The 18,738-nt window shown below is 43.3% G+C and overlaps 1 protein-coding gene across 1 annotated transcript in view; it reads right to left on the bottom strand.

Moving 5' to 3' along the window:
• The window catches only part of NXPH1 (neurexophilin 1), a 170,498-nt gene extending 152,195 nt beyond the window's left edge, over positions 1-18,303 (bottom strand). Inside the window, exon 1 of the mRNA XM_077809386.1 lies at positions 18,250-18,303. Within this exon, the coding sequence (XP_077665512.1) occupies positions 18,250-18,303 (54 nt within the window). The remainder of the gene's footprint in view (positions 1-18,249) is intronic.
• Positions 18,304-18,738: the final 435 nt, after the last annotated feature.

Below are 18,738 nucleotides of genomic sequence, written 5' to 3' on the forward strand. Positions count from 1 at the left end.
ATAAAAGACTATGTAATATTTACCTGGATCAACAATGTCATAATGCCTGTGTTCCAAAGATCATGTCATGTACATTTAGAAAATAGTTGATCAATAACACTGATACTCTGTCCACTTTTAAGACCTTCTTAAAATCCTATTCTTCCGTGCTGCCTACAGCAAATGGCACTGGTTAGTATTTTGAACTATTCTTTTTATTGTTTCCCACCCATAATCACTGTCCACTTTCTCTGTCCTTTGACTGTGAACTCCTGTAGGCAGAGAACATTCTTCCTGAAAGTGCCTAGCACATAGTGGGCACTAATATAATCACTATATTAATAATTACATTGACGAAAACATTAAAAAGGTAGAGTGCACATTTTTCTCACATTTTACTTAGCACCACAGTTGCCAACTTTCACACGGTAAATAAACCAAAATCGAGCTAATCCCATTCAAAACAAGGCCAAAACAAGCCAATCCCTAAGAACCCCAACACTCTATGTGACTAGATCCCCCTGGCGTGCAGTCTGGGACTGTGGTGGGCCCACTGTGCACCCCTGACTCTCTCCCCCCCTTGCCCTGGTTTGCCAGGAGCCGATCAAAAAAAAGAAGCAACAAGCTACAAGCCAAACACACAACAAGCTACAAGCCAAAACCTAGCCAACAAGCTACTCACAAACCAATTAAGCCAAAAACAAGCCCAATTTTGGCATTTTTTTCACAGGTTTGGCATGTCCGGTTAGCACCTGTGTGGTTCCCATGATACAGTGTTAATAAGGACAGGAGATGTTTATAAAACACTGTCATTATATAGACTGCCCTCAAAAGAATGCTCAGTAGGATGTGCATGTCTATGGGCGAGTCTGGTAGCCCAGCCTATTATTAAAATTGCCTGACTCTTCTCATCTTAAGACCTTGTTTTCAGTTGCTTATAACTTTGCCAAACTTTAACCATTTGTGCTGAAATTTTCCATGCTGGGTATCTACTTCAGGCTGAATGTTTGTGGAAAATTTCAGCCAAAATAATTCCGCGAACAAGGCTGGCACAAAACATGTTGCTCTGCAATGTTAAAAAAAAAAATACTGATGACGTTTTCTTAGAAAAGCCCAAGTGCACCCAAGCTCTGGAGCAAGGACTTGAAATTTGGCAGGGGCCTGGCCTTTGTGCCAAGAACATGCTTTGGCTTTTCCTGTGACAATCTGCCTAACATTGGACACATTAAAAACCTTTCAAAAATCTCAGTTTGCACATGCTCAGTAGAGACTTCTTTGACTTTGGCAGCTGACATTTCCAAAAATTCTGTGCGCACTGAGCATGCTCCAGGTCCTCATAGCTCTACCCATTGCCATCTCCACACAGTGACTGAGTTTGCTCCCTCTGGCCCAGGGATACAGAAGTGAGAGCAGAGACCCTGTCTCTCCTGTACTCTCAGTGGACCCTGCACCTGATGACTAGACAGTGTGGAGGAGGAAGCTACCTGATTTAAATGCAGAGGAGATAAAAGCCAGACCTGAGAGGTTGAGAAGGTAGGCGAGTAGAGTAAGACAAGGAGCGTGGGAAAGTGTACTGGTATTTGGGTGAAGAGAGAGGGAATGGGACTAGGTGGGCAAGGATACTGGAGATAGAAGCTGGGAGGGGAAACTGGAACTAGAGACTGGCATCATTGGAGAGAGAGAAACTTTGACTGGGAGTTGAGAGGAGAGACAGGGATTGGTTGGGCAAGGAGACTATGATTGGAAACCAGGGAACAAGGTAGAGATGGAAACTGAGATACAATGTGGAGCCAGAAGGGATACTGGGTCTGGCTGGGCAAAGAGACTGGGAAAAGAGGGGCAGTGGAGTGGGAGAAAGGAGAGGAGTGGAAGGAGAGACAGAGGTGAGGAGGAGTCAGGGTTCAGAGGAAGAACTGGGGTTGGATGAACAAAGAAGCTTGGACAAGGAGCCAGGCTCAGACATCTTGTGTTCTCTATATATAAACACAAAGGATGTCTGGATCCAGGAGCCTTATAAAAAATAGATATACTTTCAATTGGGTAGGGTTTCCACCCTGCAGGGCCTGGAATTGAAATCTTACTATAGCTGGGCAGATAAATTAATCAAACACATTGTTTGCTATTAATAAGGCCATTTTTCTGTTCATGTATTATCCATTCAGAATGTATTTGATTTCTGCTGATTTATTCATAGGTGTCCAAGGAACACTTTAGGCAAGCATATTCCAGCCTCTGGAGCATTTGCTTCACCTAATCACAAGTGTTTTTTCTTTATTCATAGGGTGACTGGGCAGCTGTATCACATGTTATTGATCCCCCTCCCTGACTGGATGACTTGTGTGATGAGATCCTCTCCCAGCATGGAAGGTTCCTTCCTCCACTGACCCTGACCACCATCTGATTGCACGGTGAAATCTTTAGGCCTAAGCTGTTTTCTTTGCTTTGGTTAGAGATCAACAAGCATGATGTCAATTTTGGATTCACAACTCCCCCTCGCATCCATTGCCTGCTGAATAATATCAGTTTTCTATGAAAGAACAGATCATGCACGCACACATGCTCACAGCATTAGAACACTGAATAACATTAAAATCATTTCTGTGAATCTGGTCATCATATGTGGCAACTAAGCAGGCCAGAGTCCATGACTTTGGCCCTGGGCGTGGCTCAGATTCAGGCAGATGCCTTATTTCTGTGAAAAATGTAGCAACCTGGGTGTCACTCTCGGTGGCTGCATATCCTTGGGAGTCTATGGAACCTCACAGGTCAGTACCTACTGAGATGAATATGGGATGTAAAGAGCCCTATGATCTTTTCTGTACTCCAGTATTTTCCTCAGAATTTCTCACCATTTCTCTACCAGCCTCTGAGCAGGGCTAGGCAACATGGTGGGTTAAAACAGCTGCATCCGGTCTACACCTGTACGCTCATCATGGTTCCCACTGTGGGACCTGCCCAAGTGATAGTGCAATGGTGGGAAATGTTGAGAAAAAGGCTAGTGTAGACACAGCCTATAGGTAGACACTAGTACTGGATAAATAAGTGGTTACAAAATATACCAGTTAATGAGTTTTTATTTTTACCATCATACATTACAAATTTGGCTCCATTAGTTTGGCCCATGCTTGGGTGTGCTTTGAGGGGGATGGGTTCAAGGACTCTTCCACAACCTTTGTATGGCCCACATAAAGGCAGGGCACAATTGCAATCCCTGTGCTCCCCAGAATGTAGGAGTTGCTGTCTCTTTATTCCACTGGGTGGTGCACAACACCTCAGAGGTGGTGGGGAACTCATAAGGAGGGTCATGGCCCCATCTCAGTCAGTGTGTGACTCTGAAAGGGTCTAGGCTGCATCCCATAAAGGAGTGTAGGAGAAAGCATGCTCCCCCTACATGCTGGGCAGTCTGAAGCAGAATAGCTCTGATGCTTAGCCTGGAGTGCAGTGACATCAGGTCACTCCCAAAGCACAGCCATGCCTAACAGGCACAATTGAGCCAAAGATCTATATATTATGAAGTATGTTTTCAGCTGGGTAACGTCCCTGTTTGCTGGTGCACTTATGCCTCTAATTTCCTGAGTGCACTTTGCAAGTCGGGAGGTTAGGGAGCTCAAGTGATCAATCTACTCTGAGGGCATAAAAATGCAGGTGCAAACTGTATGAGTGTAAGCTGTGCCGGTGACCATCAGGCCTCAACCTCAATGAATATGTGAACTTGAGTCCACTAGCTAACAAAGTAGTAGCTGCTTCTTTTATTATTTTATTATTATTATATTTGTGTTACTGTAGCTCCTAGGGCGATTTTCATGGACCAAGAGCCCATCAGACATAGAACAAAAAGCTGCTCCCTGTCTTACAATCTAAGTACAACACAAGAGACAACAGATGGATATACACAGATGGGGGAGTGTAAGGAAACAATGAGACAATATTGATCAGCATCATATGGAGTTGTCTGTTCACACTGGCAGCCTAACCATTGTCAAGCTTTTCGTAGGCTATTGAGCTAAAGCAAACACTCCACTGGCTGTCAACAGCATCGATTCATTATGTATCATTAGGTGTGATTCACTCATAATATTATAATTGTATAAGTAAAGCTCAGAGTTGAAAAGATGAAAAGTTAGAGATTGAGACTAAAGCCCTCACTCAGGATAAAACTCTATTGAAGCCAATGGCAGCTTTGCCAGTGGAAGGATAGAAAGGACTGGGCTCTAAAAGAGAAGCCTTGTGGTAGAACAAAGCTGGGACCTGATTCTGCTAGACTCACTACCAGATTGATGTGTGCAGTATAAGAAGGATAAACTAGACAGGACTAGACTAGAGCACTCTCAGCTCTCATTGACTTCACTGTGAGCGGAGGTTGTTCAACTCCTTGTGGGACTGATTTCATACTGACCACTGTTTACCATTAGTAACATTTCTAAGCTTTTTCATGCCCATGTATATTTGTTTTATTACATTTGTTAGAGAGGCCAAAAGGTTCTTTCTTTTTCTTTTCCTTCCAACTCTGACCAAGAATAGCCTAGGAACTTGTTTTGCATTCAGCTGCATGTGACTCTAAAATGGCAATGAAATATTGCTCCAAAATGTTCATTGAAAAGTAAGATACTTCTCAAGCTAAGGACACAATTCCTCTTCTATAGAAGACAAGACAAAACTCTCACTGACTTCAACAGAACAGACTCGGGCCCTAAATCAATATGCAAGTGTCCTATGCTAGAATAAGTAAGGTTAAAAATCTAGCCTTCTGTATTCATCATTCAAACTCATATTTCTTGTGAAAGAAGCAAAAAAATCTCTACATCAATAGTAATTAAACTTCAAATCTAAAACAGAGAAATACTACTGTATACTGACCATGAAGGATTTCCTCAGATATGCCGCAGTTTGCATCTTTTTATAATTTTCTGAAACAGTAAATGATGGTGCCCCTGATGTTGCATTGCCATATTACATAAAAGGCAACAGAATGAGATGTTTGAAAAGTCATTTTTTGATTTAATTTCAAAGAAGATGAAGATATTTAGCAGCAAATTTCTTAAGATGTTGAATCGGCAGCCAGATCAGTTCTCAGCTCATGAGTCGGAAAAAGTGTTTTACAAAAATAGAAGCTAATTACTATATTACTCGTGAATGGAATATATTTGGGATAAGAGGCTGTATGCAACACATAATACATTATTTTAACAGGTGGCAATAAATTCAGCAAGATCTGCGGCAAGGATATTGTTCTACAACATTGTAACCTTATTAGATATATAGCAAATGTGGTGGAATTTTGTTTGGGGTGGGAGAAGAATATATTTTAACTTACCTGTAAAAGTGCAAAACACAGGTAGCATTAATTCGATATGGCCCCGATTCAGCAAAGCATTTAAGAATATGTTTAATCTTTAACATATGAATAATCCCATCTTTCTCCAAAAAGGCAGATACTTAACTTAAATATGTGTTTCAGTTCAAACACGTTCTTAAGTGCTTACTGATTCAAGGCCTATATCCTCAAAAGCCTGTTATCTATAGTTGATGTTGGCTCCTGCTGTTAACATTTATTCATAGTCCTATGACCGCATGATGTCAAACCCTTCCTCTCTCCAACATGTAATCTCTGCAAAGGAGTGCAACACTATAATTTTACAATGTCATAGCTATCTATAAATTGTGGGGATGAAGATAAGTAGCATTCATACATGCCTTTAACTTACTCCAGTCACACATTTACACATTCTGTTTATAAACTCTGATTATGACAAACTGAAAGACTAAAAAGTATCATTATAATCATTATAAGTATCACTATAATCAGCCTTGAACCATCTGAAGAAGGCCTCTGTGTAAGCTCAACATCTTGTCTCTCTGACCAACAGACATTGGTCCAATAAAAGATATTACCTCACCCACTTTGTCTTGCTAATAACCTGGGACCAACTCAGCTACAACAAAACTGCATTGAACCCACCCATTAACTTCTACGGGACATCTGCTGTACTATAGTTCCCAAATGTTATTAAAGACACACTATTTGGTCCATGTTCTGATATTCTTACTCATGTTGAATAGTATCTTACATGATGGAATGGTCCTATTAGTCAGTGAAACTATTCTCAGAGTAAGCTGCTATTCAATATAAGTAAGGATATCAGAACCTGACCCCATATAAACGTTTAGAGTCTGATTCTGCTACATTTACTAACACTGACTACTGCTTTACTAAGGTCCAGATTATGAACCCCTTACACTGAAATCAATGAGACTCCTCATCTGAGTAACTACCTACCTGTGCAAAAAAGTGGTTTACAATCTATACATAGCTGAGTAGTGCCAATGAAATAAATGGAGTTACTCACACAGAGACAGACTCCTAGACCCTTACTATGACCGGTATCATACACCATGAGTAGTCCCACTGAAGTAACCAGGACTTCTTCTGGGGTAAAATGCCACTCAATGTGAGTAAATGTCTCAGAATCCCATAGTAAGGTATCAGAGTAACAGCCGTGTTAGTCTGTATTCACAAAAAGAAAAGGAGTACTTGTGGCACCTTAGAGACTAACCAATTTATTTGAGCATGAGCTTTCGTGAGCTACAGCTCACTTCATCGGATGCATACCGTGGAAACTGCAGCAGACTTTATATATACACAGAGAATATGAAACAATACCTCCTCCCACCCCACTGTCCTGCTGGTAATGCACATTGTGTAAAGAGTTGTCACTTTGGATGGGCTATCACCAGCAGGAGAGTGAATTTGTGGGGGGGGGGTGGAGGGTGAGAAAACCTGGATTTGTGCTGGAAATGGCCTAACCTGATGATCACTTTAGATAAGCTATTACCAGCAGGACAGTGGGGTGGGAGGAGGTATTGTTTCATATTCTCTGTGTATATATAAAGTCTGCTGCAGTTTCCACGGTATGCATCCGATGAAGTGAGCTGTAGCTCACAAAAGCTTATGCTCAAATAAATTGGTTAGTCTCTAAGGTGCCACAAGTACTCCTTTTCTTTTTCCATAGTAAGGTAATATCTAGAAAGAATGGAGGTGGTAGAACTCGGCCCATGGTTTTCAAATGGCTAGGAGTTTATTGTGTTATTTACTATGCACATCTTTTTTATGTCCTATCTCTCTATTTTTTCTACATCTACATCTTGGTTCCTGTGATCTTTAAAGATCATTTAAATCAGAAGCTGTATCCTTCATAAAAATATAATATTGTTATGCTTTACCTAGTAATATTTCATATAAAACCTTCTTGAATGTGTCAACCATTCCCCAAATAAATGTTAAAAGAGAACTTTGCTGTATGAGAAAGCGTTCTGTAGCAACTATTAATGACATCAAGGATGACTCTAAATTAGTGTTAGATTATCAAACTAACACTCTGATTCAAACATCTCAAAATTTTATAGTATATTGCTATTGATTGTGCAGCAATCCTGCATATCCAGATTACATTATTCCCATTTTAAATACATGCAAACACAATTGATGAGATTGTAAATATACAAAGCAGTCCATTAACTTCATACAAGCAGTTTTATATACCTGAAGGCCTACGGCAATCACTGAAGAATTGTTTTGCTACAGTTCAATCATTAAAGACTTACAAAAAATGAATATGAAGATAAATATGTTGGCATTGTCAGACTTTGTCATAAAAAAACTTTTACTTAAAAACTTTTAAGAGCTGCATAGATGTTTAGTATAGTATGCATTCCATTTAGGCTGGAGTCTAAACAGCAACAAAAAATTTGCAATGACAAAAAGCTCTACATGATCAGCAAGAAACTAATTCTGCAGCCCTGGCACAGGCAAATCTTCCATTGACTTAAATAGGAACTTTACCTCAGCTAATACTGAAAGATTAGAACCCAGTTTTGTCCTACACACGTTGCCTTTTCATCACCCCTCTAAGTATATACATATTACTTTATTTTTAATTCTTTCCACTGATTTGCATGCAGCTCCAGGACTGATGCTAAAAACATTGTGCCAACTGCACATTCAAACTCAGAGTCAGTGGTTAACAATAGGGAGGTTGTTCCTGCAAGTTAGAAGTCAACAAATATTTTTTAACTTTCTTGAAATTGGGTCTAACATAGGTATCTATGGGTATCACTTTGCATATAAGGCATGATCCAAAGCCCTTTGGAGTCAATGGAAAGACTCCTATTACTTCAATGGGTTTTGAGTCAAGTCCATAATCCTCAGACTTTATAACTAGCAAGTTAAATAATCAGTACATTTTCTTTCAAATCAAGGAAACTGTACAACATACATAGTAAGTGCTTCCTTAATTTTCTTTGTTAGCAAGCTACATAAATATAGCTTTTAAAAGACACTCCACTTAATATGTTTTACATATCTCTCATAGATTGTAATTACAGACGCTCTAAAAGGCATTGTGGTTCCAAGAAATGATGTTACTAGATCACTGCACTCCTGGCATTATGTTGGCAGTCAGCTCTGCTGCTAAAAGGAAGACTCAAGGGATCACTTCCCAGGGAGCGGCAAAAGTTTAGAAAATATGCAAAGAAACAGTGGGCAGTCATATTTGCATTATGTGGATTTTAAAAGTTCAACAGAAAATCAGAACGCCCCTCCCCCCAAAAAGAAAATACCCCAAGCTTTTATTCTTAGAAAATCTTTGCACCGATTGAGCATGGATGAGAAAGTGAGGTTGGAGGAAAGCAAAGCACTAGAGTTTTCCATTTCATAGACGTCCGGAATACAATGTAAAACAATATAGTTTCTCTCGTTTCAGAAATCTGTAAATATACAAAGCAGATCATCTCTCCAGGCAGACGGTCAACCAACCATCTAAGGATGGAGTGGTAGAGGAGAGGTGCCAAACCAACAAGCGCTGGCGAAGCTGGACAGGCACGTGTGCTAATTGACAGGGCATATCAACAGAAAGCCAAGCAGCTGGTAGACAAATTGCCTCACAATACGATAGAGAGGGGAAACAGCTACCGTCTGAAGAAGAAGAGACGGTAGATGGATGCAATAGGCTGAGGATGGGTGCAATGGGCTGAGCAGACGCCCTTCCCCGAGACATTTGTCTGTGTCTGGATTGTCTGCAAGACACAGACAGTAATGAAGATGGCATTTGGTAGGTAGAACGATCTCTACGAATCAGACAATACAGTCCCCAGGACCTGGTGTAACAGTTTGATCATGCGGAATTCCATGGCTCACTTCTAAGCAGATGCGGGACTGCCTCTGCCGCCAAATGCTTTCGCCTACTTCTAACTGGTGCAAATATCAATGCAAGACTGACCTACACCTTTTCCAACCCAGGCAGTTCCCGTCACAGCCCGTTACTGAAGGGGCTTGCCATCAGTCATCCAGTTACACCTTTCTTGTCAACTCTGTGTTTTATTGACAACCACCTTTCAGCTAGCAGACCCCTAGAGGACAGCTCTGTCAATAGTAAGTTGGGATTTATGCGATCAGAGGACATAGCTAATGATTATCTCTTACTTAAAGGAGGACGGCAGCTCGTGGGCGCTCCACACGATCGCTTATTTCACATGTGAGCAAACACCGAAAGTTTCCTAGTGAGCATGATAGCTGCTCTGCTCCAATCCCTAACTACGAAACGGTTCAGAGTTCAATCAAATGGGTGGTGCTCGTAAAAAAAAAATTGAAAAAAATCAAGTCTTGACTAAACAAAAGAGTGAGTCTAGGTCGGTCCCCAGGAACGTGACGTGCCTTTGTTAATTAATCACAAAGTGGATTTGCTATAGTGTGGTTTTCTCAACATCAGTAATGTTCCAGGGTCCATTTCGGATACATTTAACGTGAATATCTCCGACCAAAGCTAGTGCTGCGGAAAGAGACAAGACTGAGGCGCAAATGAAAGCATTCCTAACAAGATGAGTTACTTTTCCCACCGATCTCATGATGATAAATTCAAGGTCCTCTCCCCTCCCCGCGCAAGTCCTCACCCTGGGCAGTTTAGCCATAGAAAACAATGAGTCTGGCTTGGCATCAGTTAAGAGAAACCCAGTCAGTAATGATAGTAAATATATCGATTTGCTTGCTAAGCCGTTTTCTTTTGTTACCCGTGAATAATCACGGCCCCCTCTGAAAGCTGGAATAATTAAAAATGTAAAGAGACATTTTAAGTGGGATTTTTTTAAGTGACTCGGACAAGGAATTCGTTCCCAGTTTTGGGGGGTCGGGTCCTTTTAGCAGTGATTTAAAAGGCAGGTGTCTCCGTTTAAGTAGCGGGGAGCCTTAAAGAGAAATCTTTTATTCAAGTGGTTTCGCATAACGTAGCATCGATCGTTAACGAGACATCAATCTCAGCTGCTCGGTCTCTTTGTTTCCGCAGCGAGGAAGAGAGAATTGCACTCTGGAGTCAGATGGAGCTGGAGCGCTGCCCCTTGAAGCCGCCAGTGTACAGCAGCTGTCACTCCCCCCACACACTTTGCAGCTCCGGTAGCGCGGACTGGGGCGAGAGGTGACGGCTGGTTCAGTGCCAGGGCGGTGGGGTGGGAGCGGGGAGCTGTCCAGGGTGCTGCAGAGCAGGAGGCGTCTGGCTCCCCGAACTGTGACTGGTGGTCGGGTGTTTGGGCGGTCAGAGGTGGGGGGGAAGAGGGTGTCCAGGAGCTGTCCAGGGTACTGAAAAGCAGTAGGCATCCCGTGACTCTAGTGCTAGGGTGTCTGAGAACAAGTAACCATTAGAGGTGAAGGAAGTCCTGGAGATGTTCTGAAAAGCAATAAGGATCCTGCCCCAGAAGCTCTGTGTGTGTGTGTGTTCTGGGGACGGGAGAGGGGCCATTCTCAGACTGGGTCTGTCCAGGGTACTGACAAGAAAGACAAGAGTCCACCTCCACCAGCCTTGGTCCCCGGCTGAACTCTGGGCAAGAGGGAAATCCGCGGCGACACAACACCACCAGTTATTACCAGCGGGCCAGCGCTCTGTGAAACCCCTTTCTGCTCCAAATTACCACTCCCAGCTGAAAACTAAGGCAGGACGCTTGGACTCTCCTGGAATCCAGCGACTGGCAAACGTTTTAAAAACAGCCTGCCCAGGTCACTTTTGTAAGTGTGCATGCCATTAAGCTTGAAGCTAAAACATCTGGTCCGCGCTCTCAGCCCCTACTTCTGTACTGATGTAAATAACTGCTTCGGCTCTATTCAACATCTCCAAGGGAGGGGGGATATTTTTCAAAAAAAGTCGCTTAATCTTGCATTACATAAAGTTTTCCCCCGGCTCCAATAAAGAATATGAAATCAGGAATCAAAAATAACCAGAAATGGGAAAGGGTGGGCGGTTATACCCCCCCCCCCGCCTCTTCTATAATGCCTGCTAAGAATTTCCATTTATGCAGATTCCATTGGCCCTGATCCCTGCAGTCAGGAGTTCTTGACTGTGGTTCATAGATCAGTAGGTTGTCCTTCTCTGTCAGCCCCCCCCCCCCAGCTCAGTCTCTGCGAGTTGAAAACTGAAAGGATGTGGTGCGAGGGAAGAGGTATTTTGAATCCCTCTTTGAATCACAGAGAAACCCAGCAAGATGGATTGTGTGGAAGGAACTGTCTTTCTAAGCAGCACATTTTGTCATTGCAGATAAAGTATATAGAACAGAAAAGCGTCTCACAACACAAAAGAGATTTTCTGTCTCCTCCTGGGTTTAAGGAAATTCTAAATTGTCCCAAGAGGCCCTAAGGGGCCGGGGCAGAAAGGGGGAACATTGCTATTGCGAATAGTAACAAATATTATAATGCTATGGATTGTCTCCTATAAATACACTAACAATGAGGTGATCCAATACTGTTGTGTTGCAGTGGCTCAAGTTAGTCATTTTAGGTTGACCTTCGATTAGGCCCACGCGTGCTGAAGGGACTTTCTAAAACTAGAATAAAATCTATTCTGTTTGTGACCCCATGTAAAATACATGGCTGTTGTCTCTGTTCCTCTTTTCAGGACTGTGGGTTGTTTTTTCCCCTCCGAAGGCAGGGCACCCGGTAGAAGTTTAAACAACAGCCAACAATCCGCAGGATTAAACAATAAACTGGGGGGGTGTGCAGTCCTGCTGAACGGCAAGCAGTTTGCAATATATCCGCCAATATATAGCATATCAATAAAAGCAGCTCTTCGAAAGCTTGCATAGTAATTGAGATTGGAGATCTTTTTTGATACAGGTTGGCATTTCCTCATATCAATCTGACAGAGCCAACTCAGGAAATTGCTGGTAATATTCATCTGGGGAGCACTTTCATTAAACGTAATTCATTCGACTTTCACAATAAATTGAGTGACATCCTTACAGGAGAACCTTTTTATCCTTGATGAAGTGCTTGCCAAGCTTTGGGTTGGCTTCCTCCCCCTCCCCCCCCCCCCCCCACTTTATTGTCACATTCCTTAAAGCAGAGTCGTCAACATGTCAATCTGCTGCATAAAAATGCGACAGACGTATTTACAAAGCACCCAAGAGGTGGTTTAATGCTGACTTACAAGAAGAGCGAGCTGTGAGTTAAACTACCTGATAAATCACAATCGTAACTTAACAAAAATGCAATCGGAAGGGCAGAAGCCAATCCTAGGAAAGGAAGGGTGGGTCATGGAGTCATGTTCTCAAGGCGCTGTTTATTCCGAGCAATTGATTTGCTAACCAGCTTCTCTGCAATTTCGAATTTACTGGGGAAATTGTCTTTTTATTAATTAAAATGGCGGTTTAGAGGGACAGGGAAATATTAAGGAGCTTAAAATGGATACCTCTAGCTACTGACTTGGCTAATCACACGGAGGCGGGGATATTAGGTTACATTCAGGTGCCTTTCCTAAAAGGCGAAAGCTATTCCAAACTGCTTCCCTCCGCGACTGAAAAGAGTTAGCTGTGTGCTAAGAACTATGCAAAAGCGACTTTTAAGTGCAGAGAAAACCTCCTTAAACTTCTACTTGCTGCACATGCCTCTTCACGAGTTAGGAACTTAAGCCCTGGACAGAAATCACCATTCTTCACTTACTAGGAAACCTGCCAACTGCAAGCAAGCCAGTTCCCATCGCAATCAGAGTGCAGTGTCTTCCAGGGAGGAGCTATTCTATATAAAAGACAGCATTTTAGGTATTTAAACGCCATTTGAAAACGAAAAGAGTCTAGTTCAAGATGGTGTGAACTCACTAAAAAACATTCCCAATCCTCTGCTCACCCTCCCACCCCCGTCCCCCATCAAATAAACCAAAGGCAGAAAATTGCTTATTTGAAAAAGCAATACCCAGGTGCTTTCAGCTCAAAATACCCCTTTGAAAATATTGTAGAGTGGTTATTGCGGGACAATGCTGCCTATCTTTTTTTTTTTTTTTCCTTCACAGCCTAGAGAAATGTTTGGAAAAGTAGGACATCAGGACCGAGCTTAAAAATCATCCTGTTTTCACAGCCACATCTTCTTTCACAGCAACAATTGCTCTCATTAAGCAAGCAGAAATGACCGCAAACAATGCGACACATATAGAAATCAGAGAGGTACACAAACTCTGTAGCCATTCACTTCATGTTTTCTCCCCCTCCGAAAATAACGTACACTGAGGACAATTTTAAACAGCCGATCTGCACCAGGAAAGCTACACTCGGATTATCGGAAGGCCCCCAAACTTCAGTAATGTTGGGGAATGATTTTAAAAACCCGGTGAAGCACCGAAGGACACGAGCAGTACATTTTGAAACCCATTTGCAAGCGTAATCATTCCTCAGAATAAATGGTTTCTGCGAACCTTTGTCTTGCGAAAACCAGGATCTCCTCTCTTTTTTCAGGTTTCAGAGTAGCAGCCCTGTTCGTCTGTATCCGCAAAAAGAAAAGGAGGACTTGTGGCACCTTAGAGACCGACCAATTTATCTGAGCGCAAGCTTTCGTGAGCTACAGCTCACTTCCCACGAAAGCTTGTGCTCAGATAAATTTCTTTGTCTCTCAGGTGCCACAAGTTCTCTTTTTTACAGGTGCCATCCGGATAGGAATTCCCATCAAACGAACTATTTACCAGTGTTTTCTTCCGGCTCTGGACCAGAAAATTCTCCCCAAAGGTGGTGCCTGCTTAAGTTAATTTAAATCTTTTGCTATGTAACTTTTAATAGATGGAAAACGCAAAGGCCACCAAAAAATAGTATAAAGCTTAATCTACAGAAAAAACAGTAGCGAGTAACTTCATTTTTAGCTTGGGAAAGGCGACAATACGCTTCCCTTTCCCAGCAACCTCCACCGCAGCGCTGCTATTGTATTTAGCACGCCACCAGCTACTCTTGCCAGAGGAGAACTAGGCAGTGAATATGGGTCACTTTTAGCCAGGGAGTGAAACAAATGCACCCTGTTCGTTTAATATAAAGCACTGGAAGTTCACAATAAAACAATCGAACTCGGATAGTCTATGCGGATGTGCATTGTGAAAACAGGTATATAGAAACCTGCGACCAACAAACACTTCGCCTTCACTGTTTGAGATTTCCAGGAAGAATGTACATCATTCAACCGCCGGATGACAAAAAGATTTTCCAGTAGGAATGGTTTAACTGCCTGCATGCAAGCCTTCTAAAAGGCTGATTGTGTGAAATTATGCTTGTCATCTTACTTTATCAAATCAATCGTGTTTCCTTTAACTGCTGCACAGGAATTAAGTTGTTATTCCATTTGGAATGTAACATTCCCGTGGATATACCTGCGCCGTGATCAGCAAACTCCAGTCGTTTGCACTCTTACAGTGGATAGCTTTAGAAATTTGTGTGGAAATGGTACGACTCATCTCTTTGGCCCATCCTTGAGAAATAAGTCCACTTAGGATCTCTTTGCCAAGAACCATCTGTTTTTCGCTATTTCTACAGCATGTTGCTTCAATCCAGTACAAAGTGTCTGACTAGACTTTTATTATTCTATTCCATCATATTGGAAGTGTACAGGAATTAAATGAGAATAAGCTTTTTATTTAGCAATTATGGTAAAGCTAAAATGCCCTTTTAATATATATCATTCAAAATTAAGAAGTGCTAAGACTACATATATGCGTGATGTTTTCTTTCTTGAGTTACATTTAGTGATAGGTCAGGGGTGATTTTGAGTTTTGATGCAGCATTATCAGTTAAGAAAACTTTAATCAGAAAATTGCAACTAGAAGCTTTCGAACGAACAATGTGAAACTGAGGCTCGCTAGTTAAAATCGTGGCTAATAGTGTAGCATTTAAATACTTCCTGTAGTGCAATGTGCCTCATATCATATCCTCCAGACTGAGGAAACAGGAAACGTGTGCCCTTAAAGACTAAATCCTAATTCCACCAAAAAGGTACTCCTTTAGGCCAAAGGAAACGCATCTACTGTGCAAATCAAATCTAACCATATCAAGCAGTTCACCTCTTTGTACAGAAATATAGTACAAAACAGAGAGAGAAACATATGTCTGTTCAAATCTGGAGTATCCCCTTATTTATAAATAAATATAATACTGTGAAACCGTTTTCGCAAGGAAAGTCTCCACCTGAAATTCCTAGTCATTAAGATTTATCTGTATCAGCAGTGACCTCTATAAATTTCACATAAGGCCGGATGGAATATTGGTTATATATCTCCATAAAAACAGAACTGTACTTTACAAGACTTCATTGGAAACGGCGTGGGGGGGGGAGGGAGAGAAGAGGGAGAACACTGGCTTGAGCTGAAGTCCAGGCTGGCAAATGTCTATATTTGTTTAACTTGGTGCAGCCCAAGCTTGATAAGTACACTGTCATTGGGTATTGTCTGTTTTAGATGTAAGGAGACTCTTTTCCCTATACGACCCTTCCCCAAAAATCCGCCCTGCACTTTAAACAAACTACGTGGGAATCCGAACGTAGTTGTTTTCACATCCTAAATGGCTGGGGGCTGAACATTTAAATCCTGGTTGTAACTGCTCTATGCAGTTGTATGCGTTTGTATAAGGCTTATACACACGCACACGTATACACACAAGGGAGAGGCATAGCACAACGTTGCATCTTGCTGGTTCCTGACACTGCATTAAAGTTTTAATCAAAACGTCCTGCTTCATTGCTACTATGAGATTGTTATTACATGAGGGCCTAATTCGAACTTTTAAAGCCCCTCATAAAACAGGTTAAATCTATAGCAAGATGTTGGAATCAATGTATAAAGACATTTATAGACATGATAGAAATAAGTATCTGGTTAGAGGGGGGAAATCCTTTGGTTTATTTTTTCCCTGAGTGTTTTGGCAGAAGATACAACCCGGCTGAAGGGTGTCCCCTCCCCCTAAATTGTCTTTTATTCTCTATTTTATTGTATCATATTTTTGCATTGTTTTGAGGGAGATTGGAAAATTGTGTCCTTCCCTCTGTAATGCCAAGCCCTGCGAAAAAAAAAAGGCATTCAGGTAATGAAGTCTGTAACTAAACGGTAATTGAATCAGCATAATTTGCACACTGAATGGTTTTCAAATGCTCCCAGTTTACAATTAAAGGAGAATTAATGCGCTTGTTGTTCAGTCTGCGGCGCGTTAGAATAAATCCAGCACTGTTGTTGTAATGAGTGCAAAACAGTTTAACTACCAGCAAACACATTCAAAATGTAGCACAACGGATCGATCTCGCGCCTGGGTTTGATAGATTATTTGCCATATGCTATAAAATTCAGGGAAAGTAGCAACGTTTGCTGCAGATGTGCCGCCGACCCGTGACGCGAGGGGCGTGAATCGTGTCGGGAGTGTGTGTGTTCGAGTCCTGCCGCGGGTTAGCTGAGCGGTACCCGAGCATCCCTCTCGTCTGCTATGGTTGTCATGTCTACGTTTTACATCATATTCCGCCTCATCCATTTCCCGTTTCTAAGCTTCCAGACCTGCCTCTTTCTACACCCCGCTGTCTGCTTCGTCCTGCGGAGCAAGGAGACCAGCTGGGGTGGTTTCACTTTTCTCAGCTATGCCTCTTGACTTGCTGCTGTTCATTTGGGGAGGGTGTACGGGCAGCCGCCACACAGACGTGTGCCCCCTCATCTGTGCCCCGGTGCTGACCTGCTCACCCCCAACGTGTCCCGGGCTGGGCTGAGGCTGACGCGCAGCGCCCTCCGGCGGACACATGCTGCAAGTGTAGGAAGCAGCGCACAGAAAAGCAGCCCGGAACCCTTGCATTGAACCTGTGACCGGTTAAAGACACCTCTCGTCCAATCTGAACATTAAGTGTGCAGCTATGAAAATACACTTACGGGGTTGCAGCTCTTCCTTATTTTCACCCAGCCTGAGCCTAGAAGCAGCTTCAACTGCTTTTCCGACCCGAGAACGGATCCCCAGAGCTTGATTTGCCTGCTATGCACCATAGGAAAGAAAGGATGCGAACTGAAGACATGCCGTCTACCCTGCTTTGTTCTTTGTGATTATATAGGGAGTAAAGTGTGCGTTAAAGGCGATAACACTCCTGCTTACTTGTGTTCCCCTGGTAATCTTCAAGGGGATTTGCTACGGAAGTCAATGACAATTCATACAGAAAACACTAGCTGCGCTTGTCAGTGAGTGTTTACACGACGATACTATATTCAATTGCCAAAGGAATGTCTTCTGTTGTGGCTCGGTGACAGTGATCCCACCCGGAAGGGGTTCTAGCAGCAGTAACAAGTAGTAAACAAGAACCTGCCTACCGTACAGAATGAGCGAGGAAGACACGCTGAGAGGGTATTTCAAAGCACACCCTTCAGAGAAGAGGCACGGGGGAAACGTGCCCCGGGAAATGTGCATTCGGAATAGAAAGCCTGAGCTTTTATTACCTTCCTGGGTGTGGGGAAATGATGTTTTTTAGAGCCGTTACCTATTTGGGGCGTGTTCTGGGGCGATGATTCCCCGCCTGCTTTATACACTTTCCGAGTATCCTGCAGCGCATACATTTGTCCTCTGAACGAATCGGCAGCTCTGGAAGCTACACTTTAATCCGGAGAAAAAGTTACAGACCCCTACTCCCTCCCCCCCCCCCCCCCCAACCACCGGGGAAAGCTGTCAAACCGAGGCGGCGCAGATGTTCCCCCTCCTGGTTAGTGTCACAAGCCCCCCCGCCAGCAGAAAGTCGCCGGCAGGTGCAGCTGCAGCCCCAGCACAAACCCTACAGGCTTTACACTCACACACGCAGGGAAAGTAAAGCAGAAATAGCCCCGGAACCTGACCACGCGGTTGGAACCGAGAGCTCCCGCCCGAGATCCGAGTGGGGTGATGAGTTTTGGTTGGTTGGTTTTTTCTGTGATGCCCGATTCCCTCTCCCCCTCCGCTCCCCTCCCCCCCCCCCAAGATAAGAGGACCTCTGAAACTTACCAGGTAGAGAGTAGGCTGCAGCAGAAGCACCGCGTACCAATACACAGCCTGCATCCTCCCGGCTCAAACTTCCGCGGCTTTCCCTTCGTTTGCTCTTTGTTCCTTCGAGACCATAGATCCACCTGACATCCACTTTACAGAACAAGCAGAGCTCTCACCAGCCTAGACAAAAATGAAATTATAGACCCCATGACCACAAGACAAGGTTAGACTTCGAGGCAAGGGGGGGAAGAGAGGAAGAGGGGGCGGGGGAAGCAGGAGGGAGAGGCGGAGGGGTGGGGGACAAATAACGATTAAAATCGAGTTAATCCAGCGTCAGAGCCAAGTGATCGCATGGTCCAGGGTTGGCTGGCGCGCTGCTGGGGCTGGCGCTCCTGGGAGCGGAGCCCTTTGGCGAGGGAGGTGGCTGGAGCGCACCCTTGCTGGGCAGGAGTCTTTGGTGCCACTGGCTGCCAGACCTGCCCGGCTGTCTTATATCAGGAGGATCCG

This window comes from Eretmochelys imbricata, chromosome 2 (assembly GCF_965152235.1).
Source record: "Eretmochelys imbricata isolate rEreImb1 chromosome 2, rEreImb1.hap1, whole genome shotgun sequence".
NCBI lineage: Eukaryota > Metazoa > Chordata > Testudines > Cheloniidae > Eretmochelys > Eretmochelys imbricata.